This window comes from Heloderma suspectum, chromosome 5 (genome assembly GCF_057233095.1).
Source record: "Heloderma suspectum isolate Gila_16-S chromosome 5, 16-S_ref, whole genome shotgun sequence".
Lineage (NCBI taxonomy): Eukaryota > Metazoa > Chordata > Lepidosauria > Squamata > Helodermatidae > Heloderma > Heloderma suspectum.
Window position 1 is genome coordinate 198,247,019 of NC_139462.1, and position 17,848 is coordinate 198,264,866.

A 17,848-nucleotide genomic window follows, 5' to 3' on the forward strand; every position below is an offset into this window, starting at 1 on the left:
GGTCTGATAGCATATCCGTAAAGAGATTTCAATGTACGTATTGGCTGTGGATAGACTTGTGACTTTGCTTCATGACTTATTTGCACCACAGTTTCCCAGAATAAGGGGTGGGGGTCACACAATGTCAGGCCCACCTTCAGCTTGTCATAGTAGCAGTTATACAAATCTTCAATATCCATCTGTAAGATCTGGCCATGGACAATTTGTGTCGCATTAACAGTTATCATCCACTGGTAGTTGGAGTGGTGAGGGTAATTTCTAGGCCAGAGTGGAGAAGCAATTTGTCCACTGTTTCCTGCAATATTATTTCCAAACACTGAAAAATGAGAGATTTATGATGAATTACAAAATGTCCATTAAATCAATTTGTTCTATAAATAGTAACTTGAGAAATAGGTTGAAAGTCAAGGAAAATTATTTGCTGTAAGTTCTTTTCCTCCTCACAAGTTTGGGGAGTTGGTTATTTTACATTAATAATAATGCTAAATATTTACAATCACCTCCATGTCCCTAAACAGAAACATATGAGTAACTTTGTTACTGTGTGAAGGGGAGTGGGACCTTGGGGTGTATTGTTGGGATATTAAATAGATAGGCTTGTGCAAGGTTAGATACAGCTCTCTTCCTCACAAAACAGATTAGCAAGTTGTCTGCTGTTGAATAGGTGGATATGTCCGAAATCTAAATTAAAAAAAATCAAAATGGAAAGGCACTCTTAAAGCACAGTTCTGCACATGTCTAGAAGTAAGCCCTAATAAGTTTAATGGGACTAACTCCTGTGTAATTGTGTGAAGAATTTCAGACATAGAATGGTGAATGGAGATATCACAGTGGCTAAAATAAAGGTAATTCTTAGACATTCAAATATAAGACAGGGGCATTGCATGAAGATGAATTTAGGATGCGATAAGTACACTTAGTAAAGAGTAAGAGCATTAAACTGAATGGGGCATACCTCTATGTAAACATGCATGGGGCCTAGCTTTTAATGGGATATTTTATCATTTTTATGCTATGTAGGACAGAAGTAAAAGCTTATCAAGTCAGGTCAAGCCAGCAAAGTTTTTTTTTCAGATACAAACCATGTGAAAATCAGCTGACTGGGGCCTATAATATATCAGGAGTGGATACTGGATCAGTTAATTAGAAATATCGACCATGGCTTAGTGTACTTCATTCTCACCATCATGAGAAGGAATTAGAATCACCACTTCACACATAAATGTGGATTGAAAGAATGGGGGAGGAGGGAATCTGGTATTTTACAGAAATACTTCTAAAATTATACTCATCCAATTTTCTCCCCCAGATTCTGAATTAACACTGGTCTTGCTTCCACAGCTGATGCAATGCATTAGGAATTTTCACTGGACCCATGTTTGATTTCCAAATTCTCATTCTGTACAGAGTACTGCACGTGTGCATTATACTACAGCTTTTGAATTTGTTTCTCTCCTACTCTACATTACCGTTTAAACCCCCCACATACACATTAACCTTGATTGAGAAAGAAATGCCTCTAGTGGCAAATAGCATGCACTCATTTGATTAATGGTCCAGTGACAATATAATAATTTATGCCTGTACTTACATTACAGATGTAAACAAAATTAAAATATGTAGATAAAATAGTACTTTTTGTGAAGTTAGGAGAGCTATATGGTGCTGTTGACTGATTCCCCAGAAGGTGAAACAGAGCTATACTGTCATGGCATGTATCTTTTCTTCCATGCTTACAAGTGATTAGTGAAGTGACCATTTCTCTTTGAGTTCAATATTTACTTACAGTGAGTGAATGTGGCCTGGAATCCCCTTCTACTGTCCGAGCCATCTGAGGCAAATTTAACCCACAGCGTGTGTGCAGTGATAGAGGTGTAATTCACCGGCAAAGAGTTTCCACAGTATCGTCCCACCAGCTGGCCACTGAAACTGCCTTCCCTAATTTCGATGTAGTCCTTGGTACAGTCTTTACTTTCTTCCATCTGAAATTCTCTGTTTTCAACAGGCAATATGGATGCATTAATTAATGAAACAATACATATAATTTAAAGTAAAGCACAATGGAAATTGATGTACCAGATCAGTCTATCAGTGGTTTCACACCTTTCTCCTTAGGAGGGTTAGTAAAACAATAACAGTAATTAAGTAGAACTTCAAAACATTGTTCTGTAAAAAAAGATCCAGTTACTACTGCAGGGTTACACATAAGGGGAAAGTTATGGATGAGCCTTGTATTTCATTACAATGTTGTGGCAATGTTGTGGCCCTGTACTGTCTACCTCAATGCCCACTTTTCCCAGGTCTCCCGTTCAACATATGGAGACACCCTCTGTGTGATCCACCAGGGTTTAATCTCCCTTAGACAGTGGCTTACTGCCCTACACATCTGGAAGGAAGCATTTCCTGTCTTAAATGCTGCTTCCAGGTAGGTGGAGCCAATCTGCTTGACCTCTTGGTAGTCTGAAGTCCCCTGCAACACTAAGATTCCCTTGCTGGCTGGGGATGATAGGAGTTCTTGTCCAACAAATATGGAGGGCACCAGGTTGGGGAAGGCACCATTCCCAGTAAAACCAAGTTTAAGAACTCAATGTAGTAGGTGATGACTTTTGGCAGCCCTTCAAATTAGAGAACTGTCCTCTGTAAAACAGGAAACATGGCCAATGTAACACACATGTATGCAATAACACACACACAGTGATGTTGTTCGCATGTAGCAGCAAGCCACTGTGTGTGAGTTTCCCCTTGCTGTTTTGCATTTTGAAAATTCAAGCTACAGCAGGGGTCCCCTGTGGCTTGTCATTATGTGCCAACCCAGAATGTGGGTTGTTGGCTGTTGGGGTGGTTAACAAGCCACCCAGAAGCCATGGCCTGTTTTAGGGTTTCAGGTGGCTTGTTAACCACTTCAGTGACCCACCCTCACTGGGTTTGCCCATAACAAGAAGCCAAGGCGCACCCCCCACATCAGCTTGAATTTTCAAAATGGCGGCTGGCACCACAATGAGAAGCCATGGGGAAATTCGCGCACCTTGGCTTCTCATTATGTGCTACTGGCTCAATAACCCACTCATGCACAAACCTCTTATATTTGCTATATAACTTGTACTTTAATTCTTGCTTAGGCTGTTTTACTCAAGCTGTTCCCAAGAATATTAGTGATAAGCAATTATAATGAGTGATTTTCTTTATTTCTTTAGTGATCTTGTTATATTATTACATATGTTCTTTTTTGGTTGCCTTTTTAAAACACTTTATTTTAAAATAAAATAAAATGTCATGTGGCAGATGTTTATCCTAATCGTAGATTTATTACTTGGTAGAGGGAGGAACTCTGCGTATGGTCAGGGATTATTTCACATTTGTAGGACTGAACCATAACACTGATAGTCAATCTTCTAATGCTAAGCTCTTGTTGTTGTTTATTCGGTCAGTTGCTTCCGACTCTTCGTGACTTCATGGACCAGCCCACGCCAGAGCTTCCTGTTGGCCGTCGCCACCCCTAGCTCCCCCAAGGTCAAGTCCATCACCTCCAGAATATCATCCATCCATCGTGCCCTTGGTCAGCCCCTCTTCCTTTTGCCTTCCACTTTCCCTAGCATCAGCATCTTCTCCAGGGTATCCTGTCTTCTCATTATGTGGCCAAAGTACTTCAGTTTTGCCTTGAATATCATTCCCTCCAGTAAGCAGTCTGGCTTTATTTCCTGGAGTATGGACTGGTTTGATCTTCTTGCAGTCCAAGGCACTCTCAGAATTTTCCTCCAGCACCACAGTTCAAAAGCATCTACCTTCCTTCGCTCAGCCTTCCTTATGGTCCAGCTCTCGCAGCCATAGGTTACTATGGGGAATACCATTGCTTTAACTATGCGGACCTTTGTTGTCAGTGTAATGTCTCTGCTCTTAACAATTTTATCAAGATTGGTCATTGCTGTCCTCCCAAGAAGTAAACGTCTTCTGATTTCCTGGCTGCAGTCAGTGTCTGCAGTAATCTTTGCGCCTAGAAAGACAAAGTCTGTAAATGCCTCCACGTTTTCTCCCTCTATTTGCCAGTGATCAATCAAGCTGGTTGCCATAATCTTGGTTTTTTTGAGGTTTAACTGCAACCCAGCTTTTGCACTTTCTTCTTTCACCTTTGCCATGAGGTTCCTCAGCTCCTCCTCACTTTCAGCTATCAAAGTGGTATCATCTGCATATCTGAGACTGTTAATGTTTCTTCCAGAGATTTTAACTCCAGCCTTGGATTCATCAAGCCCAGCACGTTGCATGATGTGTTCTGTGTACAGGTTGAATAGGTAGGGTGAGAGTATACAACCCTGCTGTACTCCTTTCCCAATCTTAAACCAGTCCGTTGTTCCGTGGTCTGTTCTTACCATTGCAACTTGGTCGTTATACAGATTCCCCAGGAGGCAGACAAGATGACTTGGTATCCCCATGCCACCAAGAACTTGCCACAATTTGTTATGATCCACACAGTCAAAGGCTTTAGAATAGTCAATAAAACAGAAATAGATGTTTTTCTGAAACTCCCTGGCTTTCTCCATTATCCAGTAGATATTGGCAATTTGGTCTCTAGTTCCTCTGCCTTTTCGAAACCCAGCTTGTACATCTGGCAATTCTCGTTCCATGAATTGCTGGAGTCTACCTTGCAAGATCTTGAGCATTAGCATTACCTTACTGGCATGTGAAATAAGTGCCACTGTTCGATAGTTTGAAGATTCTTTGGTGCTTCCCTTTTTTGGTATAGGGATATAAGTTGATCTTTTCCAATCTGTTGGCCATTCTTGTGTTTTCTAAATTTGCTGGCATATGGCATGCATCACCTTGACAACATCATCTTGCAAGATTTTAAACAGTTCAGCTGGGATACCATCATCTCCTGCTGCCTTGTTATTAGCAATGCTTCTTAAGGCCCATTTAACCTCACTCTTCAGGATGTCTGGCTCTAGCTCACTGACCACACCGTCAAATCTATCCCCGCTATTGTTATCCTTCCTATACAGATCTTCCGTATATTCTTGCCACCTTTTCTTGATCTCTTCTGCTTCTGTTAGGTCCTTGCCACCTTTGTTTTTGATCATACCCATTTTTGCCCAGAATTTACCTCCGATGTTTCTAATTTTCTGGAAGAGGTCACTTGTCCTTCCTATTTTATTACCTTCTTCCACTTCCGCGCATTGCTTGTTTAAAAATAATTCCTGATCTCTTCTGGCTAACCTCTGGAATTTTGCATTTACTTGGGCATATCTTCCCCTATCACTGTTGCCTTTTGCTTTCCTTCTTTCTTGGGCTGCTTCCAGTGTCTCAGCAGACAGCCATCTTGCCTTCTTGGTTTTCTTTTTCTTTGGGACGTTTTTTGTTGCCGCCTCCTGAACAATTTGCGAACTATGTTGCGAACTAATGCTAAGCTCTAATGGCACAATAAACTTTGTTTTTCCTGCCTCTTTGTCGTTAGTCCACGATGCTTCTTCCTTCCTCACTTCTGCTAAGATCTAATGGACCCTAGTTTTTTAAAAAAATATGTTCTTTGTTGATGTAGCTGAAATAGTTATTTCATTTTAAGGAAATACATCATTTGATTTTTGAGAGGTTTGATGTCTGGGTGTTTTTTGTGGGTTTTTAAAAGTGTATGCAGCCAGAAGGAAGTGTTGCCTGCCATTTTTAAAGCTTTGATGTGGTTTTAATTTCAGTTTTTGGAAGTGTGTGTGTGTGTGTGTGTGATTCCCACAAAATGCACGACTTCAAAAGCACATGCCATGTGTTCTGGCTTAATTGCTACTTGAAAGGGGCTGGGCAAGGGTGGCCACTTATGTATCACCAAGAAAACAAGACAAAAGAGGGCAAAGATTTGCACAGCATTTGCCTATGCTCATTTATTACAAATGCAAATTTAAAAATAACTACTCCCCCCTTCTGAATAAAAATATAATACATCTCATCATAAAGAGGAAGCCGGTGACCTGTGTGGCCTGCTCAAGTTGCTACCCAGATGCTCACTGTTGATGGGTAATTTCAGGGCCCCAGCTCTGCTCTCTTTTTAGGGTTCTTTATCTTTGAATTGGAATTGGATGGGACAGCCCTTCAGGAAAAGTATATCTTCAGACAGAGGTCCTCTGACAGCCTTCATATCAAGGAGTGTCCTCTGTAAATAGCAAATATGGCTTCTCTAGGTTGGGCCTCAGCTTTGTCTGAAAATCAGACTTATGCTCTCTCATACAGAAGCCATTTCTCCTAATAATGAGTTTGTACAGAATAGGTGATGTTTCCCAGTAGGGAGACTATAGCACTCTGCACATGATGGCCCTCTTTTCTTTAGAAGTGCTGAACAACTCTTGGTGTGAGGAAGGGAGGAGGAGTTAAAATTGGTGCCCCAAAATTTCACCAACCACTACTGAGTTGGCACATCTGTTCTTAAACGAACCGCCGTAGGCATTTACGTACATCAGGAACTAATCTGAACATTAAACGCTAACTGAATTTTTTCCTGTAACAAAATAGTACTGTATTTTCTTTATAGTCAGTCATGAATTTAAAAAATAAAATAAAATAAAACCAGAAAGGGTTTTTTAGAATTGAAGTGCAAAATCTCTCTACTCTCAGATTTCTTTCCAGCTTGAGTGGATCCACATGTCTACAGGGTAGTATGAAACAGAACCCAACTCTCATCTGGATGCACTTTGTGTTAATTTAGAGCTCCCCCTTGGAATATGCTACAGGAGTAATTTTGCAAAGCTGGTATTCAAAAGATGAATAGGTTTCGCCAAAGAAACTGATACAAAACTGATAATGGATAAGTCTATAATAAGTGACATCTTACAGACTGTTTGAAGACCTTGCACTAATTTTTGATTTTCCTTTCAGTTATGAAAACCTGGGAAAGAACTACTTTCATTAAAAAGAAAAAAAGAGTATGCCGTAGGTTACCCACTGGCCTCGCTGACACTGGGGTGAGTGCGCATGATTCTGTGATTCTAAGTCAGGACATTACTTGTGGGTATATTTGTCCTTTTTCCTAGAATGAATGTGCATACAGGATTTTGCAATTTCCTCATGCAGACAAGGACTAACTTCATTTTCTTCACTTTGCATTGTTCATCTGTTCCACACAGTGGTTTTATATTACTAAATGCACCGAACTCCTCTCCTAAACATTTTTACATCCTGTACTGTTTTGTTCTAATATTTAGACTTTTGGTATTGCATACATTAGTAGCCAATATTTGTGTTATAAGCTGAATTTCCTTCAATTTAATAATAACTATTTTAGGCTATGATCCTGTACACACTAACCTGGGATGAGGCCCACCCAATGGGTCTTTGTTGTTGTTGTTCAGTCGTTAAGTCATGTCCGACTCTTCGTGACCCCATGGACCAATGGGTCTTACTTCTGAGCAAATGGGCATAGGATTGCACTGCCAGAAATTTAAGCAATGCTTTGGTTTTTCCACTGAACTCTGATCTATATTATATTTAGTATTGGACTGGTTGACCTGGTTTGCATGACATGCCAGGCTCACAGTGGGTTATTTAATGGTTTATAGTAGCGAGGTAGGGATATGCAAGCATTGTTTAAGCCTCGAATAACCCATGGTGGCCTGGTATGGATGACATGCCGCAACCCCATTGGGGGTTGCATATTCATAATGGCACCTGGCATGTGCCACGGCTCATCATGGGTTAAATAGCCCACATGAACCCAGCATGTCATGTGAACTGGCCTATTATGTAAGGAGAAGTGTTGCTGATTAAATAGTCCCTTCCCTGCCCCCACCACAGCACCTAGCTGCCCCAGGGAAGGCAACATTGCCTATTATTATTATTATTGTTGTTATTATTATTATTATTACATTATATCCCACATTTTTTCCTCTTTAAGGAACCGAAGGCGGCATACATAATCCTCCTCCTCCTCCTCCATTTTACCCTCACAACAACAACCCTGTGAGGTGGGTTGGTGTCAGGGAGCCCAGAGAGCCCCAAAACAGTTCTGATTCTGAGGAAGAGATAGAAGCTGCGGGAGAGGAACCCGCTCGCTGTTCAGAGGAGCAGCCAGGGGGAGATCCCCTCCCAGTACACATTCCTGAGAGTGATAGTGACCCTGGCAGGGAGAGGGAGGTGCAATAGCAGTTTCTGGATGCTAGGCGCCGGTGCAGCATCAAGCGGGAGATGGCGGGTGCTGAGAGGAAGTGCTCAGCGATGGCAACAGCAGCGCCCCAATGCCCCACGGGAAAGGGGTGGACTCTCTCCTCCTAGCCCATAAGTTTAGAGGTTTCCCACCTCTCCAAATGGAGATCAACTGATTCCTAAGGCTAGAACCCCTGAGTGGGCAGCTCTCTTAAGTCTCACTCGTAGGATCAAGCAGTTAGCATCTGTAAGCGTCATTAGGTTGAATGGCAATAAAGCCTTGGAAAAGAGCCCTATTGTCTGCATGTTGATTCTGGCTACCTGAGGATTTCAGAAGGTGGCAGGGGTTACCTCCCTACAGTTGGGTTGAGAGTCTGTGACTGGCCCAAAGTCACCCAGTGAGCTTCCGTGGCCGAATGAGGTCTAGAACCCAGATCTCCGGACTCCCAGTCCAACACTCTAGCCACTACACCACACTGGCTCGATTTGATATAGCTACACAATTGGTCCTAACCAACATGACTACATTTCATACATATTACTGGAGCATCACAGGGCTAATCAACAGGGAAGCTAGGAGCCACACCTCTTCTGTAACTTATGAATCATGCCATGAAATGTCTGCATGGACAGAGGCCCCAGTTCATGGTATGAAAGAGCCTTTCCAAGACTCCATCCTATATATTCATTGCATCGTGCGTATGGTGATGCCCTTCCAATTATTGCTATTATTATTATTATTAATATTATTATTAATGATGATGATGATGATGATGACAGGAGAAACTTGCATACACTGGAGCTCCATGTTTTTTATTATTCCATACATGAGATTCTGGAATGCAGAAATAAAACAAACAAATAAATAAATAAAACATATTTATGCAGAAATAAAACGTATTTAGGATTGGAATGCCAGTTCAATTCAAAGTCAATCATAGCCAGGTGTGTACTATGATTGTTGCTCTATTAACGTAATAAAATCTCTCCGGTACCTATATGCAAAGCTTGAAAAAGACCCAGTAAGGAAGCTGAAACATTTATTTTGCAAGAAAGCCCACAGAGGTGAAAGGAGTAGTAGTAGTAATGATCTCTCGTTGTTTGTGATATACTAGAGGGCAGCACAAAATGCAATAGTCTGGAAGTCTACCATGTTATGTGCTCGTTAATACACAGCAGAAGAAATGGACTCCAAGCCTTTTATGGCTGCTACTGTGTTCTCTTTCCAAGTTGTTGTGGGCACTGCAACACTTTTACATGCTGGTAATTACGTTTCCTACTAAACACAGCATTTCCTTCCTGCAGCTCCATTAAAAGACTGAACAATAACCCTTTGGAAATTCGATTTACGTGAAAGACAGCTGGAGCCGGTTGCCAGGGGAGCTTGGAATGTTCCAGACACATTCAACGTTCATTGGGTATGGCTCAGGAAAGTTGGGGCTATTGAAGGCTCCTCTCTCCATATGGAAAGTGCCCCCACAGGCTGTAATGAGGAGAGAGAGAGAGAGAGAGAGAGAGAGAGAGAGAGAGAGAGAGAGATGAACTACAAGGAGGTGCATAAAGGGAGAAAATACCTCAAGCAGATTGGATATTTTGAGTGCCAGGAAAGCATGGGATTTCCCTTTTGTGTAGCTTCTTGGCAAAAGCAAATATCTTCATCAGAGTTATGGCTCAAAACAGGAAATCCTGGTTACAGGAAATAAGTGGCTCAATTTCTCTAGTCTTGCAAGTTGTGTGGCTGACTCAGGACATGCCTGTAAGAACAGTGGAGGTTGGTGGCTACGATGTCAGTGGGGTGGTGCATCCGTTCCAGCTTTCAGTCTGAACCAGTCAGAGCTCTAAAGGAGCTACCCAAGGTGCTTCCACCTGCTTTGCACCTTTAGAGTACTGACTGAAACCGGGAGTGGATTCACTGACCCACTGACATCAGACCTGCCAGCCTCCACTGAGTAACAGAGCTTTCCATACTCCCAGTCTGGCACTTCAGTCCCGCCTTAAACCAGAAGTGCAGGGCAGAATACCTCAAAATATGGTACGGTGCAGAATGAGGAGTTTGCACCCCAACAGAGCTCCTTTGGTTGTGTAGACCACATGCCATGCATCGACTGCTATAGCCTACATCTGTTGTGCAAGCAAAATGGCGAGCAAACACGAGTAAAAGCCCACTTCAGTCCTTGCCACTCCCCTGTTCCTTGTTGGGAACAGGGCGGGTGGAGTCACAGCCTGGGCATGCAATTTTCCTAATATACTGTCTTTTTTAACATTATTTTCACTAAAATAACTATATCCTCAAGGGTTGCCTGTCACTTCTCTAGAATCATTCGAACACAGACTTACCAGATGTCGATGCAGCAAAGGTGGCATGGAACCCTTTGGCAGTAGTGACGTTATTAGAAACAAAGCTGATGGACATAGCACTGCCGAAAGAAGTAACTGGATGTGGCACAATGGCGCCGCAATAACGCCCTGGAAAAACCAATGTAAGAGATGTAAAGTTTGCATTGTTTCTTTGGGTGGCCCACTTATCATCACATGCTCTTGACCCAGGTTCCTTTGAGTTGTACATTCACAGAAATAAGAGAGCCTCTGTTGGATCAGACAGGATTGTGTTTCCCACAGTGACCAACTGGATGCTTCCCAGATGCCCTTTAGCAGGGCATGAAGGCAATAGCTCTCTCCTACTGTTGGTCTCCATCAGCTGGCATTCAGTGGCGTATATGGAGTTTCCATATGGCCGCTATGACTAATTATCACTGCCTTTGTTCTTCTTAATCCCCGATGTAATCCTGTCTGGTCTTGCCCGCTTGGTAATCTTGGGCCTTTACAATCTCCTGTTTGCCTCATATCTGTATGGACTCCACAGCATTAATCTCTAGAAAGATGGAAGATTATGAATCTGGATCCTCCTTTGGCCTTGCCCTTCTCAACTATCCCACCATAGCTGAACCTCACAACTGGCTCTTGGATTTACTTCCCAGAAGTGTCGCTATATTGGAAGTAGGCTCACAGTGCAGCACTGCAAATTTCCTCAAATTGAATGGAGAGATAAGGTGAAAATTTCCAGTTTCTGCTCATGGTGGACAAACTAGATGATGCATTTTCTATGGACCAATAAAAGAAAAAGTGATTGCAGTGGGGAACAGAGCAACCATGTCCACGAACCCTTAGTTTATGCAAGGTCAGTGAAGCTGTAGCTACTACAGGGACCAACCTTCAGTCATGAATCTTATCACACTGACTGAAGACAAACTCTACAGAAGCTGCATTACATTTCTTTATTGGGAACCTCCAGATGTTGTTGGACTCCAACTCCCATCAGCCTCAGCCAGCATGGTCAATGGTAAGCTGAGGTATAATCCAACAACATTTGGAGGACCAAAGGTTCTCTGCTTTATGGGCTACCAAATATATTGCTGGAAGGTGTTTTCTGAAATACATACCCTTCACTTTTCACGCCCTTAATGGACACTTATCCCTTATCAATTCTGGTTATGAATAAATGCATATATATATATATATTCAGAGATGCAGCCAAATAAGTAAATGCTACTGTACCTTGCAGAGGTGCATTGACATTAGCTCCTTCCCGAATTTCTAGATAATCTGTGCTGCAGTTTTGCCTTCCATCTTCAGTCTCAAAGTCAGTGAATGATAGTGTAACATGGTTGACTGTTGAAAAAAGCAGGTTGAAAACAGACGGGGAGTTTTGCATTTCCCTTAGGAAGGACTGAGTGGAATTTTCAAATTGAAAGTTGCCCATTTTATTTCATTTCATTTTTATCACCAGGAGGGAACAACTTAATAGGTTCAGATATATATGAATGAAGAGTCTCAGGCTCTTCCTACATCTTTCCCACACAGTGATTCCCTTCCCCCTTTCCTGGTTTAAAGAAAATCATAGCTTGCTATTTCATACAAGCCAGCAAACTATGGTTTTTACATTGCCCCGCAAAACAGGTTTCATCCTGATTTGCAGCCCTAGGTTGCTGGGCAAACAGAAACTATACTTTGCCTTAAACCAGAAAAGGAGAGAGATAATCATCAATCACTGCAACACACAAGCGGAGGAGGAAGGAGTGTGCAAGCCGAAGTCTTGACTGCTCTTTCATGTAGCGCAGCTTTACCTGACTGGTCCCCTCCAGACATTTTGGACTGCTATAACTCCCAGAATTCTTGACCATTGGCCATGCTAGCTGGAGCTGATGGGAGTTGAGGTACAAAACCTCTGGAGGGTACCAGGTTGGGGAAGTGTGATGTAGTGCCAAACCATGGTTTGATGTTCCAGGGGAACCATCCCACTGTATTGAACTCACATCCTAACACTATCCCCCATTCTAATTCCTGATATCCAGGACAACTCTATCACTGTATTCTTTTTTAAAGAATCTTCAGATCAACCATTCCAACAAGCAGTTGGGTGTGACTGACTGGAATTCAACTCTATAGTCAGTCTGTATCTTTCCCAGTCTCCTGCACAGTCATGCAAAGGTATTTATTTATTTATTATTGCATTTATATTCCGCCTTTTTTCTCTTGCAAGGCACCCAAGGTGGCTTACATTATCCTCCTCCTCTCCATTTTATCCTCACAACAACAACCCTGTGAGGTAGGTTGGGCTGAAAGTCTGTGACTGGCTGGCCCAAAGTCACCCAGTGAGCTTCCATGGCCGAGTGGGGACTAGAACCCGGATCTCCCAGCTCCCAGTCCAACACTCTTGCCACTACACCACACTGGCTCTCTGTAGTCAATAAAAGCTACTGCTGATGAACCTCAGGGTGTCAAATAAACCCCGAACCTCAGAGGGCACCAAGAGAGAGCTGTGGGGCTAGGGGAGGTTTGTTCACAGCACATGTAGAGGAACTGCATCATTCTCAATTGTGAAAACGGCTTTGTGTCTCTTTATAGTTAGCTGGCTTGCAGGATTTAATACATCACAGCCAAGGCTTCCGGTCCTTTTAATAATTGTGCAGAAGCAGCTTGCTCCAAGAAAATGAGATAGACTTGGATCTGGGCTCATGTTCTCACGCTCCCACAGATTTGTTGCAGCCTTGGATAAATCATATTCTCTGAGACTGGGTATACAATATATCTACAGTTATGAGAAACTAAACATCAGGTTTTAGACTAGTACTTGTGTGTGTGCGTGCGCGCATGTGTATGCATGTATGTATTTATTGCTGTGAGCCTGAAAGGCAGCCAATAAATCTTTTAAATAAAAAATAAAATAAAATATACAGAGCTGGTCTGTGGACACATTCCTCACTTTCATTACATATGCACACTGATAACCTTCATTCAAATAACTATGGACTTTTGTGCAAGCACAAGAGTTCTATTTATCCTGTGGTAATCTGAGTTTTATAAACTCTAGCAACACCTCCAAGCCTCATAATCAAGGCCCTAAACCTGGCAGAGTGGCAAGGTCACATGTTGTCTTATTTTGCACACAACCCTAAATCTTTCCACAGTAAAACCCACTCCAGCACAGATTTAAGTGTCCCTTGGCCGTGCCCATCTACCAGGATGCAGGACTTCCTACAGAGAAGTAAAGGAGGGATTCCTCATTGTTATCACAGATGAGAGGAGGATGTTAGTCATCCAGCCAACTTCCCCACAAGAGAGGGATGCGTCTGTTAACTTACATGGCTCCTGGGCTCGAATAATCCAGCTACAGTTCTGATTGTTTGGGTACTTGGCTGGGTACAGAGGGGAGGAAATTGCTGCACCAACCGAATCAGCTTCTAAGACTCTTCCACATGCTTTGGAATAAAAGATAGATAGATGATAGATAGATAGATGATAGATAGATAGATAGATAGATAAATGTGCAGCTGAAGCCTGAGGAAATTAGGCCTTTTTTAGCAATGTGAGCATGCTCAGACACTGAAAATGTACAGCTCCTTCCTGGTTTTCGGAGAAAGCTGCCCAAATCACTTATCATAATCGTCAAATCTCCAACTTGATTTTAAACAAGGAACCTTGGAAGCTGCCTTTTGCTGAGTCAGACTATAGGCCTGCCTACTCCAGCATTGTCCCAGCCCCATCCCCCTAATGTTTCAGACTACGACTCCCATCAGCTCCAGCCAGCATTACTAATGGTCATGGATGATGGAAGTTGCAATCTGAAACCTCTGGAGGGGAACCAGGTTGGGGGAAGCTGGCAACCTGATAGGTAGCTATCCAAGGTCTGAGGCATCTTTTCTAGCCCAGCAGTCTGATCCTTTTAACTAAAATTGCCAGAATTTGAACCTGAGACCCCCTGCATGCAAAGAGCTTGTGCTCTACCACTGAACCGCAGCCCTTTTCCGCAGAATCTTTTCATTCTGGCAAACTGCAAGAATATTTCATTCTGTGCCAGATGCTATAGCTTGCTAGTTATGATCACAGCACAGTCACTGTGACTATTTTGCTGGACAGGCCTTACTGGTCTGTAATACCTGTACAAAGGAGACAGCGCTACTTACGATGAGTATTCAAATGGCTCATATAACTTTTCAACTGATACAACTCGCCAAACTTTGCACCTGTAACAATTTTATAGGCGTTTGAAAATAAACGTGTGCCTACAGATTTACACACTGAAATTAACAAGACGGTCAAATTACAATAGTGTTATTTCAGTTAGTTTCACATAAAGATGTCAGAAATAGGAGGAGGGGCTGTAGTTCTGTGGCAGAGCCCCTGCTTTGCACGCGGAAGGTCCCAGGTTCAATCCCCAGCATCTCCAGGTAGGGCTGGAAAAAATCCTGCCAGAAACCCTGGAGAGCTGCTGTTGCCAGTCGGTGTCGACAATACTGGGCTAGATGGACTAAGGGTAGAAGGCAACTTCCCATGTTGCTAAATGATAAAAGGGTGATACCATAAATGCATCTTGTATGATAGAATCAACTGTAATGAAATGTAATAAATGATAATAATAACAAAAAGTAGAAATGTGATGCCGAGAAATGAAGCCGCTTTCAGTCCAAGCCTACTGTAGCATACTAAACTTGGTAAGAATAGCAGCAGCAGCAAACTACCACCCTGCCAGAAAACCCTTCACAGATGCCTTTTTTCAGGTTTAGGGTTGGTATGGCCCCATCTGATATTCAAATCACACATAAGAAATAGGACCGGTAGTTAGGACCAGAATAAACACAAGCAAACTCAAGACAGTGAGAAACTTGCCTTCAGTGAACTGAGCACTAAAGCCCCTGAGATGGACAGTGCTGTCAGAGCGAAATCGCACAAACATGGTATTTTGTGTGGAAGTGATAGAAGACGGTCGCTGCTGACCACAGACTTTTCTAAGAAGTGGAGCTGCACTATCTCGCCCATCAAATACCTATAGGACAGAGCAGTATGTGAAAATTTAGAATGGCATAGCTTACTTCCCATGCTCCAGAAATTCACAACTGACCACATAAATAGCTCCAAACTTTTACACATATACATTATTTATGGAGGGCTTGTTATTTTCTTCCTCTTATTTATCAGCTACTGGTTATGCACGTAACTGGGAAAGAAGGAATGCATTGTTTATAACAGTCACAGACCTATAAACGTTTTTGTACAAAAGAAAGATACAGTTAATTAAGAGTAATTAAATAAAACCAATACATTTTAAAATGGGGCTGTGGCGATTCCACATGCGCAATATGTAAATAGTAAAAGTTTGTATATATGTATGGTGGTTGGTATGTATCTGGAATGACTGACAGGTGAGTGTGAGGCAGGGTTTGGCAGAGCGTGGGCAAGAATGACAGTTTGGCAAGTGGAAGAAAGGGGAAGTGGCTGAGTGGGAATGGAATGCAGTGCGATCGGATGAGAGCATGGGCAAGAAAAGGCGGGGTGAGTGCTTCTCGAGAGTCAGATAAGTCTGGGAGGAAGGTAGATTGGGAACAGCTAGATTAATCTGGGATTAGACTGGGAGATAAAAGTGAGAACATCTAGTGAGATAGTCTGTGGGTTAGAGAGAGTGTGAGAGAAGGTGTGAAGGGTTTTGAACACAGAACTAAAAGCAAGGGTTATATTGTGCATTATAGGGATGGCGGAGAAATCTGCCACGGACTCCAATGAGGCCAGAGTCTTTAGAATCCACCCCCCCCCGAGTCCATGGCGGAACGGACTGCTCCCCCCCCCCCTGTGAAGGCCGGTTGGGATGGACCCTACCTGGTGGCGGCCGATCTGGGTCTGTCATCTTCGTTCCGCAGCCATCCGCTGCCGGATTGCAGAAGAAAATGGCGTCTGGAGTAGTGGATGCCATTTGCGTCCCTGCCCTTGGCCGTGATAGGCTATGTAAATATTTATGTAGCCTATGATGGCAAAGAGCAGGGACGCAAATGGCATCTGCTGTGCCATTCGCATCCCTGCTCTTTGCCGTGATAAGCTACGTAAATATTTATGTAGCCTATGATGGCAAAGAGCAGGGACGCAAATGGCGTCTGCTGTGCCATTTGCGTCCCTGCTCTTTGCCGTGATAAGCTATGTAAATATTTACGTAGCCTATCATGGTTAAGGGCAGGGACGCAAATGGCGTCCACTGCGCCAGACACCATTTGTGTGGCAGCGGCTGGAAGTCCAGCTGCAGACAGGCCCGGCTGGCGGCTCTGCAGACTCACCGCTGAGCGGAACCGGCTGGGGAGGATCCCGGGGGGAAGGACGGATCGCCTCCCCCCCCCCGTGGACCCCTTCAGCGGATGGGTAAGTAGGTTTCGTACACCCCTAGCAGTTTATAGTGTTGTCTTATTTTAATCATCATTCCTGATATCCTTTCCTCATCCCAGCCCAGTTCCTATTTCCAATCCTGTTGTACCAAATAAACCTTCTTTGTTTTCAATTTTAAAAGAAAGCTTCCTTTTTAGTTATTACGAAGGGTTTCGTGGAATCACCCCCCCACCCCACCCCCCATGCTGGCTGCTTGGTCTGTGCTACCAAAATGGAAGAAAGCAGCTCTGAAAGGGTTACTGGTGGCAGCAATTGAGAGAGCGGTGAAGCATTTTCCCCCCTTGTTTGCATTGAAATAAGAAAAGACCTAGCTAGCAGCAACCTTCCCAGTGACATAGGTAGTAGGATACATAACTGGGAAAGCCTCAGCCATGGGCAGTTTAAATACGGCTGCTGCTATTCCCATTTTATGGCACTCGTGGCTTTGCCTTATTCACAATTTTAGCATTTTTAAAATTTGTATCCAAAGAAACAGATTGCCAAATTGCAAATTCAAAGATTATCAGAAGGCTGAGCACCGAAGAATTGATGCTTTCGAACTGTGGTGCTGGAGAAGACTCTTACGAGTCCCCTGGACTGCAAGGAGGTCACATCAGTCCATCCTAAAGGAAATCAACCCTGATTGCTCATTGGAAGGACAGATACTGAAGCTGAAGCTCAAATATTGTGGCCACCTAATGTGAAGAGAAAACTCCCTGGAAAAGACCCTGATGCTGGGAAGGATTGAAGGCAAAAGGAGAAGGGGACGGCAGAGGATGAGATGGCTAGATAGCATCACCGATGCAATTAATATGAACTTGAGCACACTCCAGGAGAGAGCGGAGGGCAGGAAGGCCTGGCGTGCTGTGGTCCATGGGGTCACGAAGAGTCGGACACGACTGAACGACCGAACAACAAAATATATTTTAATCATGACTTTGACTACCAAACGGATATCTGTACTTGGATTGTAGACTTAATCAGACTTGGGGTGCAATCCCACCATCCCTGGAGAGTATCCAGGGGAACATAGGATTCTTTGGATCCC

General features: G+C 43.1%; 1 protein-coding gene across 2 annotated transcripts in view; it reads right to left on the bottom strand.

The window, feature by feature from the left end:
* Positions 1–17,848, bottom strand: part of CUBN (cubilin) — a 260,102-nt gene that overhangs the window by 98,843 nt on the left and 143,411 nt on the right. For both annotated transcript variants that reach the window (XM_084860471.1, XM_084860472.1), the window contains exons 32-38: positions 15,283–15,439; positions 13,758–13,874; positions 11,671–11,784; positions 10,453–10,581; positions 9,466–9,598; positions 1,787–1,992; positions 135–316 (exon numbers count right to left, since the gene is read on the bottom strand). In XM_084860471.1, coding sequence (XP_084716597.1) covers positions 135–316; positions 1,787–1,992; positions 9,466–9,598; positions 10,453–10,581; positions 11,671–11,784; positions 13,758–13,874; positions 15,283–15,439 — 1,038 coding nt within the window. The remainder of the gene's footprint in view (positions 1–134; positions 317–1,786; positions 1,993–9,465; positions 9,599–10,452; positions 10,582–11,670; positions 11,785–13,757; positions 13,875–15,282; positions 15,440–17,848) is intronic.